Source organism: Anolis carolinensis, chromosome 2, assembly GCF_035594765.1.
Source record: "Anolis carolinensis isolate JA03-04 chromosome 2, rAnoCar3.1.pri, whole genome shotgun sequence".
Taxonomy (NCBI): domain Eukaryota; kingdom Metazoa; phylum Chordata; class Lepidosauria; order Squamata; family Dactyloidae; genus Anolis; species Anolis carolinensis.
This window is the reverse complement of record NC_085842.1, coordinates 39,701,941-39,724,965: the sequence shown is the minus strand read 5'-3', so window position 1 is coordinate 39,724,965 and position 23,025 is coordinate 39,701,941. Positions and strand designations below refer to the sequence as shown.

Here is a 23,025-nt window from a genome sequence, read left to right as displayed (position 1 = left end):
AAAGAATGTGGAGGTCTATAGCGAGAGTACCACAACCCAAAAACTACCAGAATAATGCAGTTTGTGTGGTGTCAGAAAATATATAAGAAATTATTATTTTGTATAATTTTGCAAAATATATTTTGTCTTTTGATTAAAATAATGTTGTTAACCATAACCATGAGATTAAATAATCTTTTTCTAAATTTAGTGGTGTATTCTAATCCTGGGAGTAAAGTGGGGTATACATTCAACAATAACAACGAAACCAAACATAAAATTGTAACAATGAAACTTTTTTACCCTTTTTTCAGATAAGTAAGCAACAACTCCAGACTGTCAAGGATCGTTTTCAAGCATTCCTGAATGGAGAGACTCAGATTGTAGCAGATGAAGCTTTTATGAATGCTGTCCAGAGTTATTATGAGGTAAGGAAACAAGAACAGATATTCCAAAAATCTGGAGGGAAAAGCTGTCAGAGGAAAATCATCTCTATCTATCCCTCTATCTCTCCATCTATCTCTTTATCTATACATCTATCTATCTTCTATTTTTATTTCATTGCTATGGCACTCAATATCTGATGTTCTTTGAATGGTTATGAGGACATGAGCATAATATATAAGCACAGAATAAAGCATAGCATAACAACTTTTAAAAATTAATGCTGCTGCTGAGTAAAATCAAAGTACAAAGCTGCAGTGGAAAGATCTAAAAATACCAACACAGCTTTTAGAAACAGAAGCATCGAGGACCCTGGGAAAAGAGAAGGATGTCCCAAAGGGCACAGCGTAGGCACCACCTGAACCTCAGAGAGATAAATCTTAGAAAAGAAAGGTACCATCACTGAAAACGTCATTTCCACACATTTCACCTTTCCTTGGTAACTTAAGATTATCTTAGTTTTCAGCAGATATAGGAATCGAAAACTATACACAGGAGTATACTTTAATACATTAAAGTCAGTTGCCAAGGCTACCTTCACCATTAGAGGTAGAAGATGCTGAGCAGACCATTGATGTGTGTTGTGTAGTATTGCCTACACTAGGGCCAGGCCAATTTTGGTTCTCATGCCAAATCATGATCCAAAAATGATCCAATTTCATTTCTGTTTTAATTTCAGCTGATTTTTACATACAACTGAGCCATAGCCCTTCCTAAGGCAAAAGGATGCCAACCAGAAATGCTGTGGTGCCTAATTCATGGAATTGTTTTTCCAAGGAAGTGTATCTAGGGCAGCCATGTTATCTTCTTAGCATTAAAAATAAACACAAATTGGATTGTTGGAGAGGAGGGAGGATATTGTTCAAGCTACGGATGGTTGAATCTCTGGATACAGAATCTGTGAATAGGGAGGGTCAATTGTTCTAGTCCCCTGCCATTTAATGGGGATGCCTTCCTGTAATTTTTAGTAGTGTTTCAAAAATACTGAGCCAAACCCTTTCCTTCCCCTAATATTAACTAGTTGTGCTTATTATCTCATTCCACCAAATGATAGCAAACCTCCAGAATTCATCAAAAAGTATCCTTAACCTATTTCTTTGAACAATTTATTTTAAACTGTTTTTCAAAGACTCACAGTGAAAGCTGATGTTATTTCAACAGTTAATTATGAGTTCAGATTTTTCTTTTTTCCTGTGTGACCTCTTCATAGCCTAGTGGCAGAATTATTGATTAGGATTCCCGTTAATAGAACTAAATGGCACTGTGTTGACTGAGTGGTTAATCTAAAACCATTATCTTCTACAGACGTTTTGAAATGGTTACTTTCCTTATTTTTTTTAAAAAAAGCTTTACAGTATGTAGCTCTTAGGTAAATGTTAATGGCAGTCTGATAATGAAACTGCTTTTCATCTTATTGACTAGACAAGGAAGGGTCCTTGCAGTTCAGTTCAATAAACAGAAATTATTGTGTAGTTTGTGGCAGTGACAGAGAATATGAACTGGAAGTCCCTAAAACAAATTTTCCCCACCCATCATTCATTATGTATATACAAATACAAGTATACCAAAATAAATAAATAAAAAATCTGAAGAAGTTCCAGTTCCAAGTATTTTTGATAACAGAGGCTCAACTTGTATTTGTTTTAATCTTTTGTCAGCTGTGCTGTGTCCAGTCATTGTGAAAGAAGTGGGATATAAATGAAGTGGTAACAACAACAACAAAATTATTATAAAGTTAAAAATCAGAAACTCCTCAAAGCACAGCACACAAAGAATTGGTACAATAAAACTGCACTACATTTCTCAGAGGGACAAGCCCTTGCTCCAGCTGGATCAAGGGCTTGTCCCTCCAAGAACTGCCAGGCGCGCCCCGGATCTCCCTCGGCCAGGCCCTTGCTGGAGGAAAGAGTTTCCTCCAGCATGGGCCTGGCTGAAGAAGATCCAAGGCACCTCTGAGAACCGTGAGGTGCACCCCGGATCTCCCTCGGCCAGGCCCTTGCTGGAGGAAACTCTTTCCTCCAGCAAGGGCCTAGCCGAGGAAAACCCATGGCACCTCCTCGTTTCTCAGAGGGACAGCTGGAGCAAGGGCTTGTCCCTCCGAGAAACGAGGAGTTGCCCCGGATCTCCCTCAGCCAGGCCCATGCTGGGGAAAACTCATTCCTCCAGCAAGGGACTGGCCGAGGGAGATCCGGGGTGCGCCTCGCGGTTCTCAAAGGAACAAGCCCTTGCTCCAGCTGGAGCAAGGGCTTGTCCCTCCGAGAAACGAGGAGGTGCCGCGGGTTTTCCTCACGCAGAGGGCATGCACCTTCCCAGCGGGAAGAGGAAAAAAAGAAAAGTAAAAGTAAAAAAGAAGCTCCTCATTAGCCTTACAGCACCTGGAGGCACCTCAACTGCGCCCCCAGTGGATGGCGTCCTCAGCAACCGCGTAGTTTGCCTACTAGTTGAACCGCCCCTGCCTGTGGCAGCAGCCTGTGTGAACAATGGACCACTTCACATTCCATACAATTCTACTGTTGTCGCTGTGTCCAAACTAGATACTCCAGATTTTCAGCCTTGCTCTGGAGTATCCTTCAGCTTCTCTTAAAACAGGGCTAAACTGGGTTACTTATGATAAGGACCAGAAGTTCCCAAATTTTGTGAGGACAGCATGGAGCAATTAATACTAGGCCCATGTAGACTAGGTGTAAATTGGATCTGGGGAAGTATACATCATCTTTTCCTCACTTCTTAAATTATTTTCTGTCATTTTCTCATTTTGAAGGTCATAATGTTCAATTATGAAACATAATTTTCATTTATATAATATCATTGTTAAAAGAATCAATATTTTGGCAGCTAATTAAATTTTGCAAAAAAAAAAGTCTTCGGTACACTAATTAATTAGTGGCACTGTTCATCACAGCATCCATAACTGTTTACAATTTGACAAATAATTCATTTGACATCATCATATACTGGTTCGGTTCACATCATTAAAAAGTAGTAGTAGGGCAATACTCAAATGTATTTTGGTATATAACACTCCATTAACACTTTGTCTTGCAGATTTATACTCGCCTTTCTTCTTTTATGACAACTTGAAGGCTACCGATAGGGAATGTTTGCTTTTTTAATGCTGTTTATGAACAGATGAAGGTGCCTCATGCTGTGCTACAGAATTTGGAAAATTATTTTTAATCCCCCCCCCCTCCCAAAAAAATATATCACATCTTTTTAAAGAAATGCATTTATTGCTTTGAGTGTTCTACATTTGTAATTTTACTAATGAAAATCCAAGGTTAGCTGTGTTGATCATAAGAAAACGCCAAAGTTCATATTGCTGTAATACATTTATGAGGCCAATTAAAAGGGCATGAGATTCTCTGTACAAGCTATCAAAACACACATATGCCATAAATAAAAATAGTTCCAGAACCTCTTCATTTGATACATTTCCTCCTAATCTAATACAACTTTTGAGAAAATCGTCCATTCTATTTTACTGACAAGGTAATGTTACCCACACTAGTGTGTTAAAGCACTGAGCTGCTGAAGTGTGTTAAAGCACTGAGCTTCTGAACTTGCAGACCAAACGGTTGCAGGTTCAAATCCCAGGAGCGGAGTGAGCGCCCACTGTTAGCTCCAGCTTCTGCCAACCTAGCAGTTCGAAAACATGCCAATGTGAGTAGATCAATAGGTACTGCTCTGGCGGGAAGGTAACGGCACTCCATGCAGTCATGCCGGCCACATGACCTTGGAGGTGTCTACGTACAACGCCGGCTCTTCGGCTTAGAAATGGAGATGAGCACCAACCCCCAGAGTCAGACATGACTGGACTTAACGTCAGGGGAAAACCTTTACCTAACCTTAATTCGCTAAAGAAAATTTTTAACATCAGTTTTAACTGGGGAATCTACAAAGGTGAAATTATTGTGATGAATTTGTGGATTAATGATTTAATGGGTTGATTTCATGCTCTGGTCTGTGAACTTCAGACCTTTCCTAAACAAGATAGTTTCTGGCCTAGATAATTAGAACCACCAATGGTTCCCTTGTTACACTGGTAACTTGCTGTCTGGAGATACCTCTGTGCAGTTATATTCCAAGTTACTCACCTGTGAGTGATCCCCAAATGGTATTCTTAATACACTGAAATTCCTTTGCACAATTGCAGGGATTGTAGAGCTGGTTCTTATCCTTTTGCAAATATGAGGTCCTGCTTGTTCATCAACAGCCATCTATATGTATGTATTTGTCTGGAGTGTTTGGAGACAACATTCTTTTAGACCAGAGCTTCATAAACTTTATCTACCAGACCCCTTTCTGTCTGGGAAATTTTTTCATGACCTCTTTCCTCCTAAGACATTTTTATACGACCCGGGTATATAGGCATATATAGTAGGTATAAAAATCAAATATTTACTGAAAATAAATCTGGATTTGCAAGACTTGCTAAACAGGCTGATTTTCTTTTTTTATGGAGTACAGCTGAGGCAATTTCTGCAGTCCACTGTAAACATTGTATGTTGTAGCTAACAGATGTGTATAAATGGGTAATATTCAGAAACGTTTTACCATTAATAATTTTTTTGTGACTCCAACATTGAGCTCAGGGGACCCCATTTGGGATTGGGCCCACAGTCTAAGAAGCAGTGCTGTAGACCACTTCCAGGTCTTTCACCAAAGGTCTACAGGTTTCTCATTCATTGGCTGGGAAACAGGAGAGGTGTGATACTGTTTATAGAATTTAATAATTTGTGGCTCATCTCTCCCCTTCCTTAATCTTTGTGAGAAACGTGAGAATCCCGCTGCTTCCTTTTGTTCTCTTGTAATCCGTTGCTCCTTCTTTTTTTAATGGAAGTATGCATCTCCTCCTCAAAAGCCACTAGTACATGACAATCTCTGAGTTCTTTCCCAGTGTGGTTTTCAATCACTCGGTGTAGTGCGTAAGCTTGCTATATCCTCAGTTCATCCTTGAGTTCTTTAATTATTGAGCACTTGCAGATACACCCCTCTGTGTGCCCAGCTTCTTTCCAGTGTACTGCATTCACGTCCTCCTTGGCATCATTAATAAAACAATGCTCCATTCCCTCCAGGATGCCAGAAGTTCTCCCTTTTCTATTGAATAATGACAAATACATTTCCCCCTTTTTGTTTTCATTCCTTACCTTCCAGCGTTCCTCTTGTGTCTGATAGGATTGCATTATAGCACTGGCCCCTTCTTCATTTCTTTCTTCCCTGGTACTTTGGTTTGCTTCATCCTCTCCTGTGGAGCTGCTTTGTTCTAGATTCTTTGATTTGACTCTGAATGCATTTCAGCCGTAAAAAGCTCCAAAACAGTGGGGGAAATGGCAGGGGAGAATCAATCCAAACTGGACCTTTTCATCACCTGCTGTGATAGCACATGTTGTAATCTTTGTGGATACTACACATTTAGCCAAGTCATGAATAGTCTAGGGGCATTGCTGCTGGGTTTACATTTTCAGCATCCTTGCACTCTTTACAAATATAGAGGTCAAACAAGGGGTTAGGCTTAGGCTATGCTTTGTTTTGTTTGTTTGTTTTACTACAAACACCAAACGTAGGCAGGAGCAAAATAGTTTGAGGATAGTTCCAGTTCAGGAATAGGGCAAAATGCAGGCATTGCCCTTCAAATAAGAATTTGACTCACCAAATTAATTTTTCCTTGAGTCCCCAAAATTCTAACATTGTAAAGAGTGAAACATTGAAAATGTTTTTATACTTTAAATTATTATATTTCTTGTATTTGAATTCCCTTGATAATGGTGCTTCCTCCTTTACATAGGATATCTGAACTCTATTTCTTAGTACCCCCGGTGACGCAGCAGATTAAACCACTGAGCTGCTGAACTTGCTGACTGAAAGCAATGGTGATTCGAATCCAGGGAGTGGAGTGAGCTCCCGCTGTTAGCCCTAGCTTCTGCCAAACTAGCAGTTCAAAAACATGCAAATGTGAGTTGATCAACAGGTACTGCTCCAGTGGGAAGGTAACAGCGCTCCATGCAGTCATGCTGGTCACATGACCTTGGAGGCGTCTACAGACATCGGCGGCTCTGGAAATGGAGATGAGCACCAACCCCCAGAGTCGAGCATGACTAGACTTAACATTGTGGAAAAACTTTGCTTTTACTACCCTGAGAGTTTTTAATTACTGTAATGCTAAAAATTTGAGGACTAAAAGAAAACTTAATTAATGGGGCATAATTCTTATTTGGGGAGCAATGCATTCATTTTGCCTCTCTATACCTACCCCCTGGTTCCAATGAACCATGTGTGCATCTTCACTGGAGAATTAATGCAGTTTGACACCACTTTAACTGCCATGGCTCGATGCTAAGGAATCATGGGGGTTGTAGTTTGTTGAAGCACAAGCACTCCTTGGCAGAAAAGGCTAAAGATCTTATAAAATTTTTGTTCCCAGTATTCCATAGAATTGAGTCATGGCAGTTAAGGTGGTATCAAACTGCATTCGTTCGACGGTGTAGATGCACACGTGGTTCATTGGAACCAGGGGGTAGGTATAGAGAGGCAAAATGAATGCATTGCTCCCCAAATAAGAATTATGCCCCATTAATTAAGTTTTCTTTTAGTCCTCAAATTTTTAGCATTACAGTAATTGAAAACTCTCAGGGTAGTAAAGGCAAAGTTTTTCCCCGATGTTAAGTCTAGTCATGCTCGACTCTGGGGGTTGGTGCTAATCTCCATTTCTAAGCCGAAGAGCGACCGTTGTCCGTAGACTCCTCCAAGGTCATGTGGCCAGCATGACGGCATGGAGCGTCATTACCTTACCGTCAGAGCGGTACCTATTGATCTACTCACATTGGCATGTTTTCGAACTGCTAGGTTGGCAGGAGCTGGTAAGGATTATGCCCCATTAATTAAGTTTTCTTTTAGTCCTCAAATTTCTAGCAGTGCAGGTTTTTCTTCACCCTATCTAAGTGAATCAAATTAGTTCAGCAAGACAAAGTGATCCCATGTTTACTAGAGTGAACATAGCTTAATGTTTACTCTAGTAAACACAATTTAGTATGTGATCATGGCTTACTAATGAACTTGTAGCTATGTCCACTCCATGGTCTGATGTACAGTTCTTGGTCAACTGGTTAATGTGCAAATGCCAGTGTCCACAACTGACAGCAGTCTGGTGCTCTTTCTTTAATGGATATCTCCAAGGGCTTCCTATGTTTATATGCGTGATCCTCACCCTCTGATGTCAGGGGTCCTGCCTTTAAGGAGGAAGATGTGTCATGTTTTATTTCCCTTGTGAAAATGGTGCTATCTTCAGGGTGGACATTTTTCTTTCATCTCCTTTAGTTTTTTTCATACCTTTGCTGGAACAAGGTCACTCTTGACAGGTGGCTACCGGAGAGAGAGAAAATGTCATCCTCCTCCCCACCCCACCCCCCACCCTGTCTTCCAAGTGGCTGTCATAGTGTCAAACACCTTTCATCCCCAGCATCTGACCTCTGCTTTGTACTCTATGTGCCTGCATGGAGTGATAAAAGGGGACCCTCAGAATAGCATGAAATACAGATTGTCTTTCTCACACCAGACTCTGCTGAGTAACAGGGTTCTGAACTGTAGCTGGTTTGGAAATAGATTCCTGTCACTCACTGCAATCTTCTTTTTTAATTAAATATTGCCAGAATGCTCCTTGCTGTGGTCACAATATATTGAAAAACACATTACACTGCATAGTGGAAGGTCTTATCCTACCTCGTCTCATAATTGTGCCAGATCAACTGTGTCCTTCAATATATCCTTCTGTAATTTACATTGTTTCTGCTAGGTACAAGGACAGTATAGTAAAATACTAATAATAATGCTAATAATGATAGATTTATTATCCACCTCTTCTTGCAGCTCAGACAGGGGTACAACAAGGTTTAAAACAGCAATAAAACACAGCACTATTAAAATACATATAACAAAATACACACAAGACCACATCAATAAAATGTAGGTTAAAATTCACAAGTTAAAAGCAATTGGGCCTGGCAGAAGAGATAGATCTTGAGATGTGTTTTAAATTCCAACAACTCATTTAGCTGTCAAATCTCTTCTGGCAGGTCATTCCACAGTCTTGGGACAGTTGATGAAAGCTTCCCTGGGTGATGGTTGCCAGTTGGGTTCTGGCTGGCTGGCTGGCTGGCTGAAGTAGCTGCTCCCAGATGAGCAAGAGGGCTATCCAAAATGTTTGTACAATCATTTTTACATAATCAAAGAAAGTGTGGGTTGAGTGTTACGAATCACATTGGTATTATAACACATTGAATTCGGTTATTGTTCAACTGTGTAATAGAAATGTGGTATGGCAGTGGTGTAGTTATAGGAAGAGGGCAATGAAGACTTTGTCCCCTCAAATTGCAGTTCTAACTCCCAAATGAGATTTTCCTTCAGTCCTCCGTTTTCTGACATTTTAGAGAATGAGACATTCAAAATCATTCACATGCAGACTCTTATATTTGCCATGCTTGAATTCCCTTGGTTCCTCTGCCTGCACGTTTTCTTTGGAAGCGTAAACTATATCCTGCAATGCTCAACTGAAGATTTAAGTTTTGTTTTTATGATTGTTTTGTTTTTATGATTGTATTTTTGGCATTAAATTTTGCCAATTTTTGTAAGCCGCCCTGAGTCCCCTCGGGTGAGAAGGGCGGGATATAAATGTTGTAAATAAATAAATAAATAAAAATAAGTTGCTCCAATTGTAGAAATGTGGCAAGTTAAGGAAAATTTCATGGCAATTTCAGGGTTAATTTGTAGTTGAATGGTACTACCCGCATTTTGTCTTCTCAGCACTCCCCTTGTGAAATCTTGGCTCTGGCTTTCCTCTCCTTTGCTTCAGTTCCCTCTGTTTAAGTTCCCCAATAGTGTAGATGCCTCCATTTGTATTAGTTTTTGGGTGGAGCTTAACAAAAACCCTAGAAGCCAGTCTTAGTTGGTTTAGCCCTTTTGCCTGCACAGAGCTTTCTTGCTAGGCCCTTGTTTAGAGGCCTGGATATTGTCTGGAAATCCTAGGACCTAGCAATTCAAACAGGCATCCTTAGCACATATAAACTCTTCATATACCATCAGTCCCAGTGACAACAGAAGCTTGTGGCCAGCCGAAGTGTCACAAAGTATAAAACCAAGTCCATCATTTTGCATCAGAGGCAAAAAACTTTCCAGGATTCCAGAAAAATGACTGCATTCAGCAAATTCTCCATTTGTAATGTATTGTTTTAAACTATATTACAATAGTCCTCGGTGGAGCTAGCCTCAGTAAACTTGTTCTAGTTAACTTTCATCTGGCCTAAAGTGCCTCTGCATGCTAAGAGTCTTGATCTTAACAGAAGGTTTACAGATAGCCCCTGAAAAAAGCCAGACACCATAGTTCTCCCAAAGGCTTAGATATACCATCACACCCGTTTCCCCAATAGCTACACTCCTGTCCTAAAATGTTCAAATCATAGTTTTGGTTGTTATTTTTAAAGTTGCATCTATACTTTTTGTTTCAGTTGTGTAAAAGGACCATGTATCAGTGAGGTCTTTTTTGTGTGCTGAAGATTTAACCCTAGGTAAAGGTTTTCCCCGACATTAAGTCTAGTTGTCTCCGATTCTGGAGGTTGGTGCTCATCTCCCATTTCTAAGCCAAAGAGCCGGCATTGTCCATAGACATCTCCAAGGTCATGTGGCCAGCATGACTGCATGGAACCCTAGGCACCTCAATGTAATAAGATCTACTATATAGTGATGCCGGATTGGCGAGGGGGGCTCTTTCTGGGAAGCAGAAGACCTAGTCTGAATAGACAGTGTAATGCTAGATATACCAATAATCTGTTTTGTTATGCTGTGTAGAGAATGGGTTTATTTTTACATATGCACCTATATGCAATAAGCAGCCCATTTCCCAGCTTGGAAACAAAGTACAGTAGAGTCTCGCTTATCCAAGCTAAATGGGCCAGCAGAAGCTTGGATAAGCGAATATCTTGAATAATAAGGAGGAATTAAGGAAAAGCCTATTAAGCATCAAATTAGGTTATGATTTTACAAATTAAGTGCCAAAACATCATGTTATACAAAAATTTGACAGAAAGAGTAGTTCAATACACAGTAATGTTATGTTGTAATTATTGTATTTACGAATTTAGCACCAAAATATAACAATATATTGAAAACATTGACTACAAAAATGGCTTGGATAATCCAGAAGCTTGGATAAGCAAGGCTTGAATAAGTGAGACTCTACTGTACAAGCAGTCCTTGAGTTACAAACATCTGACTTAAAAACAACTCATAGTTTCAAAAAGGGCAAGTGAGAGAAATCTACCCCTAGGAAGGAAAATTCATTCCTGGAAGAGTTTTAATGGAAAAAAGGTGTCTCCACTGAAGCTTTTACAACAATCCTGGTTTCTAAAACAAGCCAGTTTTTTTTTTCAAAATTCAATTATCACAGGGACAGAAAGTGAAGTGAAATCGCTGAAGGCTTTCATGACCAGAATCACTAGGGTGCTGCGTGGTTTTTGGGCTGTATGGCCATGTTCTAGCAGCATTTTCTCCTTACGTTTCGCCTGCATATATAGCTGGCATCTTCAGAGGATGCAGGTGAAACATCAGGAGAAAATGCTGCTAGAAGATGGCCATACTGCCCAGAAACAAACAACACAATACCCCTGAGGTGAAATCTTCTGAACAGAGGCACAGACAACAAAACAAACACCATACAGGTGTTAACCTTTCCCTATGCCATCCAAAGCATATGTGTGTGTGTGTGTGTGTGTGTGTGTGTGTGTATGGAGTTACACTTAAAATGTCCCTGTTCCAAGTGACAAAGAAATGCAACTTAAGAACAAATCTACAGAATCTATCTTGTTTGTAACTTGGGGACTGCCTATACATATATCTATGATTCTAAATGTGGTTTACACCTTTCCCTGCACTGAAACATTTATATTATCAGAAAATTCTCATGTTTGAAAGGTTCCAGTGAGAAATAGAAAAGATCAGCACAACCTGAATCTGATTATGTTGTGACTTTAATCGAATTCTAGCTTAATCTTGAAATGTCATACCATTTCATGAAGGTTACCAAAATCCTAATTAGAAAAAAAAGAAAACGTTTGCACCATACGGCTTCCATTTCAAGCTGCTTCATAAATTTTTGCTATGATCATGATGGTGAGACAGTGCCCCATAAGGCAACAGTAGTTGTAGGGAAGTACATGGCATTTCAATGAGACAAGCTTCCAGCTCTTTCACAACCAGAATGCTCCCAAATAACAAAGTATAACATACCCAAGGTGCAATTAATGCATTTTGACACCACTTTGAATGGCATGGTTCAATCCTGTGGAGTCCTGGGATTTGTAGCTTGTTTAAACTCCTATACTCTTTGCCAGTGAAGGCTAAAGACCTCATAAACTACAACCACCATGGTTCCATAACACTAAGCCATGGCAGTTAAAGTGGTATCAAACTGCAACAATTCTACAATCCAGCAATGCAAGACCTCATCACACGAGATCTGGACTCTGTCCTAGGATGCTTCCTGGATGGAACCAGGACAAAACCTGACAAAGCCCACCATATGATGCAGAGCTATTTTCAGCAGGACTCCGTCCTGGAATTGTCCTAGGGAGACTTCCTGTGTTCTCATAAGGTAAGCCAGGAAAGCATGGGGAGAAGCTGAACAGTGATGGGGGAGAAGCTGTGGGATGGGGAAGAGGGTGATGCGGGATGTGGGGCAACGGTTTCCCCTTCTGCCCACCAGATTTGCCCTGCTGTTCCATGGACGCCAATGCTTTCTCCTAGCAATGTTATGAGATCCACAGAGTTGGCCATTTCTGGATACTCAATTGATGTTCCTTATAAGACTTTAGGGTTTCCAACTCTTACTCAACCAGGATGCTCTCAAATAACCTACAGGGATCAAGAAATGTTTTTTTGTTTGTTTCTTCTTTACTGGCAGGTGTTTCTGAAAAGTGATCGTGTTGCCAGGATGGTGCAAAGTGGCGGGTTCTCAGCCAATGACTCTCGGGAAGTCTTTAAGAAACATATTGAAAAGAGGGTCCGTAGCCTTCCTGAGATTGATGGCCTCAGCAAGGAGACTGTCTTGAGCTCCTGGATGGCAAAATTTGATGCAATATATCGGGGTGAAGAGGATCCACGCAAAGCACAAGCCAGAATGACAGCCAGCGCTGCTTCAGAGCTCATTCTCAGCAAGGAGCAGCTGTACGAGATGTTCCAGAACATCCTGGGAATCAAGAAATTTGAACATCAGCTTCTGTACAATGCATGTCAGGTAAGGTTCCATGTTGCCCCATGGTTTGATTGTATATTTGTATTCTTGTTAGGTTCATGTCCTCTAGGGTGACTTCCACCAGAAGTTGACCATAAAGTCGTCGTGGAGGTCCTAGGCATTCCTAGAGAAGTGTGTTCACTCAGGTTTTTAAAAAACACTTTTATTGGTGATGGTTCCACTTTTCCAAGGGTTCCCCTAATCCTCAAAAAAGTGGAGAGTCTATTGTATAAGCTTACATATTTGATTTTTTTAAAGTATGTATACTGGAAAACAGTCTCATGGCAACATTGTTTTAAGATGTAGAATGGTATGATATACAGTGAATGAATGAGTAAATATTCAGTGATTATTTTTTTACATTTTGAACTCAGCTTGAAAACTAGTTCATCTTGCTGTACAAAAGGTAACATGAATACATCTTATTCATGCTGAATTTCTAATTTAATAGAGCTTTCTGCCCTAGATTTGACTTAATCTTCCAGGTGGTCTTAAAGGCTGAATAGATATTGCAAGCAGAATGAAAGTGCTAGCTGTGTGTGAGAGATTTCATTTGAGAAATTGAAAAATAAGGCTGCAAGAATGCAACTTTTGCAGAATATTTGAGATGTCTTTCAATTGTGGAAATTCACTAGTGCTTTTGTTGACATGTCTTTCAGTAGGAAGATATTGAAAGTTACAAGTTACATGAGATTTTATCAGCTCTAATTTTGTCACTGACTTGTAGTCTGTTTGTTCTTCTCGGTTTGCATAAAGAACAGGATATCCTCCCCACTAATATCAAACAGCTCCAGTGTTTGAGGAACATGTTTTAAGAATATCACTGCTGCTGTTATTGTATAACTGTTTTCATAACCAAATTCAGTCTTATAGTGGAAACATTCATGGGATAGAGTAGAGTTGTCCATGCAAACCTTTGCCATAATGAATGTGTTTTGAGGAGAGGGTCTAGCACGATCCTTTCTTGATTTTGTTCCATAATGTGTACATTATTTGTACACAGCACCTCTGGAAATTATTCCCTTGATTGTGCCATCAACAGTGTGCATTGCAACCATGTCTGACATTGTAGAACCTATAGTAAACAAGAAGCCAAGTGCAAGGTCAGACAGTAAGGCAGTGGTGGATACATAGAAGGCTGAGAAGATGAGGTTTGGGGAATTTCAGGCATTAAGTAGTCCTTGAGTTTCGACTTGGAACAGGAAATCAAAGTAGCTTTATGATAAACTTTGAAGAGAAAAAAAAAGAGAAAGGCCTTTCAGGGTAAAGAAAAAACTCTGGCAATGTAAGGAGAAACCAAAGGGCAACTCAATAGAAAGAAATGCTGCTCCTTTTTCTATGCATTGATGTTTCTCTTCAAGATAACTTCTGGAACTGGGACAACTACACCTGCACACAAACTGACTATTGCATAAAGTCCTTGTATGACCACTGCTCATTGTTTAAATCTCTAGTTAAAGCCCTGTCAGTATGCTAATTTCTAGTTGATCTCATTTAACCTAGTGTTGTGGTATTTTTTCCAGTGGTTGATGTTGGCATTGGCTGAAGGTCAAGCTGTTGCTAGAATTACTGCTATCCTGTATATCTGGTCCCACTGTACTTGGTGCTAAATCTCAGTTGTAAGAGACTCATAAGAAAGCATTAAAGGGATTATGCATGGTTTGTATAGTGTGTGGTTTAGGGAAATATCCAGCAGCTTACATGTCTTCATTCTCCCTATGCCCTTACTCTCTGCATTTTGGAAATTGAGTATCTTGGGTTGCATACATAGAATAATGTGGGATAAGTCAAGGTCCCACATTATTCTAAGCTATCATGAGGTACACAGAAACATATTTAATGTAACATGGACTGGATAATCCATAATTTCTTTAAAAAGAGAATATATAAAATGCAATTAATAAATCAGTCAGTCATTGCGTTTTTCAGTCCTGTTCAGCAGAACAAACCTGTCAGAAATATTTAGCTTTGTTGCCAACTTGAGGTGCCAATGGGGGTTGGAGGTGGCAGCTACTCAGAAATGTCTTATATATGGTGACCTCCTCCTCTCAAGGGCAGAAGGCAGGAAGCAAAGCCTTTGCATATACTAAGGTGACTAGTACAATTTTGATGCAGCACTTTTAATCTTTCTAATGGTTCCCAGTTCCTTTTTATACTTGGATGTTTACAGACTCTTTTTTTATCCTCCAAATCCATAACAGTATGTATCTTTTTTCAAGCAAATTCAGTGATTTTGTACTTGGCCTCTCAGATTTGCATATTCATTTCCAGGAGACGGAGATTATTTTTGTTTCATGAATAGATTAATTTCCCTGGCCTTTTTCATCTCGCTCCTTTTCAAAGTCAAAAATGAGAGAAATATCCTACAGTTCAAAAGAACATAGTGGGCATTTTGGTTCTGATTAATAACTCTGCTGCCCAGCCAAGGAGAGAATCAAGGATAGAATTAGGGAAATGAAGTGGCAGGCAGGTCACATCAAAGAGGTTTCTAATTCTGGGTATTCACCATCCGGACTGGATTCTGTGGCCAGCCAGGGGGAACTAATCACTCATCTCGGTTTCTCTCTGCTTGTCCTTTATCCAGTTTTTAGTTCAGTTGTCCTATTCCTCCAACAGTTGTGGACTTTAAAAAAACACATTAAAACGTACATATGTACAACGGCGCTCCATGCAGTCATGCCGGCCACATGACCTTGGAGGTGTCTACGGACAACGCCAGCTCTTCGGCTTAGAAATGGAGATGAGCACCAACCCCCAGAGTCAGACATGACTGGACTTAATGTCAGGGGAAACCTTTACCTTTATGTATATTTTAGTCATATAAGTATTTTACAAATATATTTTACTAATATGCATAGCTTGTGCCAACTTTGCCCAAATATATACATTTTGTACTTTTTTTGCCATCACAAAATCTAAAAGTAACTGTATTCTTATTAAGGAAATATCAGCTTGATACTGGTGGCACTGTGTGTTAAAGTGCTGAGCTGCTGAATTTGCAGACCAAAAGGTTCCAGGTTCAAATGCCGGGAGCGGAATGAGCGCCCGCTGTTAGACCCAGTTCCTGCCAACCTAGGAGTTCGAAAGCATGCAAATGTGAGTAGATCAATAGGTCTACTGGCGGGAAGGTAACAGCGCTCCATGCAGTCATGCCGGCCACATGACCTTGGAGGTGTCTATGGACAATGCCGGCACCAACCCCCAGAGTCGGTCACGACTGGACTTAACGTCAGAGGAAAACCTTTACCTTTACCTACATTCTTGTTGAGATATGAAACAAAAGAAAAATCTGACCCCACTTTATGTCAAACATGGAAGGTCTACATAGTGTTTGTTTCCCTGTTATATTCAAATTTCTCCAGATCGCTAACTGTGGGGTGTATGTACACTGTAGGATTAATGCAGTTTTAAACCACTTTGACTGCCCTGGTTCAATGCTACAGATTCATGGGAGCTGCAGTTTTAGAAGGTCTTTAATTTTCTCTAGCCAAGAGTGGTGGTGCCTCACCAAATGACAATGCCTAAGAATCCATAGCATTGAGCCATGGCAGTTAAAGTGGAGTTAAGATGCAGTAATTCTACAGTAGATTCATCCGTACTTACTTGCTGATCATGTTACAGATATTTAATATAAATAATCCAAAAAAAATAAAGTATAAAATACTGATGCAGAAGCCATAAGGACCCTGCTGCCTATAGATTTGGAAGCATAAGGATAGAGGAAGAACATAGATTCCGGTTAACATCAGTGTTAAGGTCTGCATGTCCTCAGAGGAACTGAAATTGGCCAGCATATTCATTCTCAGTTGGTACCATCTGGCCAAACTGACTGCATTGCTTTGCCGATCACTCTACATTTCAGGGCTTGTTACAAGCAGGAATTTGCTGTCTATTGTGATGGTGGAAATAGTTGAGTTCAGGGGTGCACAGTTCTGGGAAACTTCTTTCTGCCTTGGGGTCCTCAGAGGAGGGTAGATGTTCATTCCTAGTTTTAAGGGAAGAGAACTTGATACCTTTTGGTGCTAACAGTGCAAGAGATCTCTGAAGCCTATTTAGGAGGCAAATATCTACTTTGAGAGGCTTCCAAAAGAGGAGGTTCATCCTTTTTTAACTAGACAAAGGATGCTCCAGGGAAGCTAGAGCAAGAAAGGCTACAGAAATAGCTTTGCAGAGCTATATGTGGCCTCACAAGTACACTCTGCCCACCCCAGTTTTAATGGCAGAGACTTTGAAAAGTCACTTCTGGAGTAGACAGTGCTGAACTAGTTAGACACATAGGGTGCATTACATTATAGAATGAATGCAGTTCAACACGACTTTGGCTGACATGGCTCACACCTATGGAATCCTGGAATTTGTAGTTTGTTGAGGCACCAGCACTCTTTGTCAGAGAAAGCTAAAGATCTTGTAAACCTATGACTCCCATGATTCCATAGCATTGAGCCATGGTAGTTAAAGTGGTGTCAGATTGCATTCATTCTATAGTGCAGATGCATTGCGGTGGCGCATTGGGTTAAAGCCTTGTGTCGGCTGAACTGCTGACCTGAAGGCTGTCAGTTTGAATCCATGAGATGGAGTGATCTCCCGTCTTTCAGCTCTAACTTGTGGGGACATGAGAGAAACCTCCCAGCAAGATGGTAACACATCCAGGCGTCCCCTGGGCAACGTCTCTGTAGATGTCCAATTCTTTCACACCAGAAACTACTTGCAGTATGTTCTCAAGTTGCTTCTGACATGATTTAAAAAACTCATAGTCTGGCCTAATATAATGCAGCTTCATATGTTTTCTCTTTCCATTAACAAAAATTCCAAAATTAAACATTGAACTATAGCATCTGCTTTGTCTTACACAATTGGGAGGTGTTGATTTGGAATAAAGTATAGCAATAAGAAATAAAGTATATAGCACCCATGTTTAGTGAATAGTCCTGTGCATAGCACTGTTATGTAACATATTAACATCTCTGTCATCATGTCATGTGTATGCATTTAGAAATACCTCAATATTGCTAGACCTCTTTGCACACAGAGGATATTTTGCTGCCACTGCAGGATAGAGGCAGCTGGTGGCTTCCATGTGTGTAGAAAGATGACTCTTAAATGGAACACTTTATTTTTCCCCACATGATTTTCAGTGGTTGAAAGCAAAGAAAGCTGACTCCTTGCTCTGTTTGACCCTTCTCTCGGGGATTCTCAAACTTTTTTCAGTCACAGAGCCCTTTTTGAAGCAAAAGTTTCTTATGGAACCTCAATAAATGTTTATATATTATATTCTACATTATATTCTATATGATGCATTTATATATCAGGCATGGGAAAACTTTTTGACCAACATACACTTAACAGTATTTCAGTGGACGACCCCAGGGCTATCCAGTCCAACCCCCTTTTGACATGCAGGAAAAGCACAATCAAAGCATCCCAAACAGATGGCCATTAATAATAATAATAATAATAATAATAATAATAATAATAATAATAATCAGCTGATGACCCAAAATGCAGACTGTGCAAGGAAACCGACGAAACCATTGATCATATCCTCAGCTGCTGTAAGAAAATCGCATAGACAGACTACAAACAGAGGCACAACTATGTGGCCCAAATGATCCATTGGAACTTATGCCTCAAGTACCACCTGCCAGCAGCAAAGAACTGGTGAGATCCCAAACCTGCAAAAGTATTGGAAAATGAGCATGCAAAGATACTGTGGGACTTCCGAATCCAGACTGACAAAGTTCTGGAACACAACACACCAGACATCACAGTTGTGGAAAAGAAAAAGGTTTGGATCATTGATGTTGCCATCGGCTAATCTCATCTTAGCCTTACAAGTACACATTTGTACAAGAGTCTATGAAAGCAGAACTTACATGTTTAAACTAAGCAGTATGTACAGTGTAATGCTAAAACTTTAGACACAAATATAAAGACTAATATAATATTATTTACAACAAATTGACCAACCTACTGTCCTACACATATATTGGACTGCAAGTTCCAAAAGCAGAAGAAACTGGAAATATCACATGAAAAAGGAGAACAAAAAACATGAAAACTACCAGAATTTCCTGAACCTTTGCCTCCAGGATTTACAAATATCAGCAGATTGTTTTCAGACTGAATCCTACCTCCTACTCTGAAAATTATCAGTTGCTGTTTTAAAGACTGGCTTTTCAGAAATCTCTGCAGGTTGGCAGTCAAATTGCTTTCCCCTGATGAAAACCATATGCATATTTTTGATCAAAATGCTTTAAGGTTTTTCTTTTGGAATAATATCCTCCAGAGACCACTTGGTGACCAATGCTGTGGATGTGGGGGCTATTTGATGGTCTCTATGAATAGAGGCCAGGATTAAAGCATCCTGGGAGTGATGTGCCAAGACTAGGCACATGTGGTTATTTAAGGTCAGTCTGTCACCTCACAATCCCTCTTGGATGACTAACTTCCATCCTCAGTGCAGTGCCAACTTTGCTGGTTGCTTCAGAGCTGGGTTGAAATTGTCTCCCTTTTACATACAGTTTTTCACCTACCCCATCCTCAATTTGCAGGACTTAAGACAATTGGTAAATAGGTCATCTCAGGTAAGTATGGGAAGAATATGAGTTCAGTGTACACTTTTGCACTCACTTGTGATGAAGGATAGCCCCTGGAATAAGTCTTTAGATTCTAGGGGGTTATGTAGTCTTTGGGATAACCTTATATAGAGCGGTGGTGCAATGGGTTAAACCCTTGTGCTGACTGAACTACTGACTTTAAAGTTGGGTTGATGGCCTGAAAGTTGCCAGTTTGAATCCATGAGACGGAGTGAGCTCCTGTTTGTCAGCTTGCGGGGACATAAGAGAAACCTCCCAGCTAACACATCCGGGTGTCCCCTGGACAATGTCTCTGTAGATGGTCAGTTCTCTCACACCAGAAGCGACTTATAGTATGTTCTCAAGTCATTTGTGACATGATTAAAAAAAACCTGGGACTTGAGATGGAGTGCCATGGGTTGGCCTTATAAATGATTGCATGGGGTGAGCAGCCCATCACTTTGGGTAGGCTTTGGGTCAAGTGTTTTGGTGAAGGGATAGGCTGAGAAGGTGGCCATGGGTTGACACCTGGCGTCAGCTAGACCTGCATCACATCACTTCTCCTCCCTGCAGACTTCTCCTGCAGTCTGGCCAGCTAGAAAAGGCCAGACGGGCGAGCGGGAGTAGCGTGGGAGGCGGGGCCAACTCTGGCCCCCCCGCCCAGCGTGCCCTGGCCCCGCCTCCCACGCTGCGTGGGAGGCAGGGCCAAGGCATGCTGGGCGGGGGGGGGGCGGCGCCAGAGCTGGCTCCGCCTCCCACGCTACTCCCGCTCGCCCGTCTGGCCTTTTCTAACTGGTCAGACTGCAGCGGAGGTCCCTCCAGGCCGCGATCGCGGCCTGGAGGGACCTCCGCTGCAGTCTGGCCAGCTAGAAAAGGCCAGACGGGCGAGCGGGAGTAGCATGGGAGGCGGGGCCAGCTCTGGCCCCCCCGCCCAGCGTGCCCTGGCCCCGCCTCCCATGCAGCGTGGGAGGCGGGGCCAGGGCACGCTGGGCGGGGGGCGGGGCCAGAGTTGGCCCCGCCTCCCGCGCTACTCCCGCTCACCCGTCTGGCCTTTTCTAGCTGGCCAGACTGCAGCGGAGGTCCCTGCAGGCCGCGATTGTGGCCTGGAGGGACCTCCGCTGCAGTCTGGCCAGCTAGAAAAGGCCAGACAGGCCAGGGCGCACTGGGCGGGAGGCGGGGCACCGTCAGGGCGGTGCCCCGCCTCCCGCCCAGCCTGACGGCGCCCCCCCGGGCCTGCGCCCGAGGCGGCGGCGTCAGGTGCCTCTATAGTGGGGCCGGCCCTGGGCTGAGGCCATCCATGTCCTAAGAGCAACATTTCTGCTACTGGTGTTAATGTCTGAGTATGATGCAGTGCCTGGCTTTATTTACGTTCTTTTATTGCTCATTAAACTGACAAACCTACAATTAATTAGGAATTTGTTAGAAGTATGTATTTTAGTGAGAACGCAAACACTTAACACAAGGATTACTTTGCTATTTTTAATATGTGTATGATAAGGATGATAATTAAGAAAGATTCTCTAGAGGAGCGCATCTTATATAAGCCTTCTCTGAAAATAAAATAAAATTGAGCTTGCAGTTGTAGCCCTATCAGGAAAGCTTTAGCTATTTCATAAGGATTTATTTTGGAGGAGGGGGCATGTGGAGATTAAAATGATAATACCTAAGCAAGATGAAAACTGTGATTGCAATTTGCAGTGGCCTGTACTTGGCCTAGTAGTCCTTTTTTCCTCATTAGATTTCTCAATAGGTTTATTTCTATCTTCTTCAGTTCATTTCCTGCATTACTTCCTGGAGCTACTCATAAAAGGACATTTATTTTTATTTTTAGAAACCAAGGGCTCAGAAGCTGAGATGTTCCAGCTGGGTCTTGGATATGATTTCTTTTGTTTACATAAGTGCATAGTCATGAAACAGCTAAGCAACATGTAAGGGCAGGGGTTAATACCAGTGTAACTACACTGAAAACTGGAATATGAGTGGCTAAGCAACAGTCAAGTCAGATCAAGATGGCAAAAGTTATTAGTGAGGAAGAACACAGAACTTAAGAGGGGCTGCAACAGTTTGCTTTTGCCTGACTCTACAGGGAAGAATAAAATCCAGCCCTATGTTCTCTCTTAACTTAGTTAACTGAATGCAAATTACTTTTGATTTTGAACACAACACGGAGTTTGGATTTACAATGTCATATAATGCAGTTTCAAAATGCAATTAACGGCGTAGAAGTGGATTATATGAGTCTACATTGCCACATAATCCAGTTGAATGCAGTTACCCTGCATTCTGAAACTGCATTATATGGCAGTTTAGATCCAGCCCAAATTAAATAACCCAGGTTAGAGAGAGAAAGTGGGAAGCAGAGAAATCAACTGGGTCATTTTAAAAGCAGCTGAAAAACGGGACAATCAGGACTGTCTCTACAAAACTGGGACAGTGTAAAACATGGCATAACTTGTTTTCTCAAGTGATAATATGTACCAATTAAGCGTGTTGAAGCCCGGTGCATTTTTCTCTTTACACTTTGAGGCAGAGCTTGGACAGTTATTTTAGAAAGTTATTTTTAGAAAGTCATTTCTGACGTATGGTGGCATCAAGGCTTTTCTTGGCAAGATTTCTTCAGAAGAGGGTTTTCCATTATCTTCTTCTCAGGCTGAGAATATGTGATTTGCCCAAGGTCACCAAGTGGCTTAACATGACCAAGGGGTAATTTAAACCCTTATCCCCAGGGTCATCACTCAAGAGCCAAGTCACTGCACCATGCCAAGCCAATTCCTTTTAGAAAGTAATAAGTGTTATGATTTCAAGGCCCAAAACAGCAGTAGTTGCTGTTAACTGCCTTCGGGTCGACTTCAACTCATTAATGAAAGACCTACAAGTTAACATGTCATAAACAGCTCAATTCAGGACTTGCAGACTTAGGGCTGTTACTTCACCAACTGAATATATCACCTTGGAATGTGGTTTTCATCTTTTCCTACTACCTACCATTCTATATTATTGTTTTTTCTAGCGAGCCATCCCTTTTCATGAGATGGCCAAAGTATGACAGACTCGGGATGCATCTACACTATATAATTAATGCAGTTTGACACCACTTTGAATGACATGGCTCAATTCTATGGAATCCTTAGGCTTGTAGTTTGTTTAGGCACCATTACTCTTTGGCAGAGAAAGCAGAAAGGCTTTATAAGACTACAACCACCATGATTCCATAGCATTGAGCCAAGGCTGTTAAAGTGGCATCAAACTGCATCAATTCTACAATGTAGAAGCACCCATAGCCTGTCTCAGACTGATGGAAACTGGAGTCCAGCAACCTGGATTGGGCATTTCTGGGTCCTCAGTTGATGTTCCTTCTATGACTCATTTGTAATGCAAAAACATGAAATAACAATACAATATTTAAAATTAATAACACTTTAAACCAACATAAACTTACCAATATTTCAATAGGAAGTATTAACCTGCTTTTGACTAATGAGTGAGTCATGTTAATTAGGATTGTTGCTGTTGTGTGCCTTCAAGTCATTTCAGACTTTGGGCGAGCCTAAGTCTAAAGTTTAAGACTTTGGAAAGCTGCATCTGGCCTGTGGGCCTTAGTTTGGGTGCCCCTGCTTTAGGGTATATATGAAGAATGGGATACTTGTCTCTTTCCACCTTTCCTTGATGCAGTATTCTACTCACATTATTTATCTAAATGGTAGCACACAGCTCTCCTGGTGGAGGCTCTTAAGGAGAGGCTGGATGGCC

The 23,025-nt window shown here is 41.1% G+C and overlaps 1 protein-coding gene across 18 annotated transcripts in view; it reads left to right on the top strand.

The window, feature by feature from the left end:
* The window catches only part of cadps (calcium dependent secretion activator), a 445,008-nt gene that overhangs the window by 93,134 nt on the left and 328,849 nt on the right, over positions 1-23,025 (top strand). For all 18 annotated transcript variants that reach the window (XM_062969670.1, XM_062969676.1, XM_062969674.1 and 15 more), the window contains exons 2-3: positions 294-407; positions 12,371-12,703. In XM_062969670.1, coding sequence (XP_062825740.1) covers positions 294-407; positions 12,371-12,703 — 447 coding nt within the window. The remainder of the gene's footprint in view (positions 1-293; positions 408-12,370; positions 12,704-23,025) is intronic.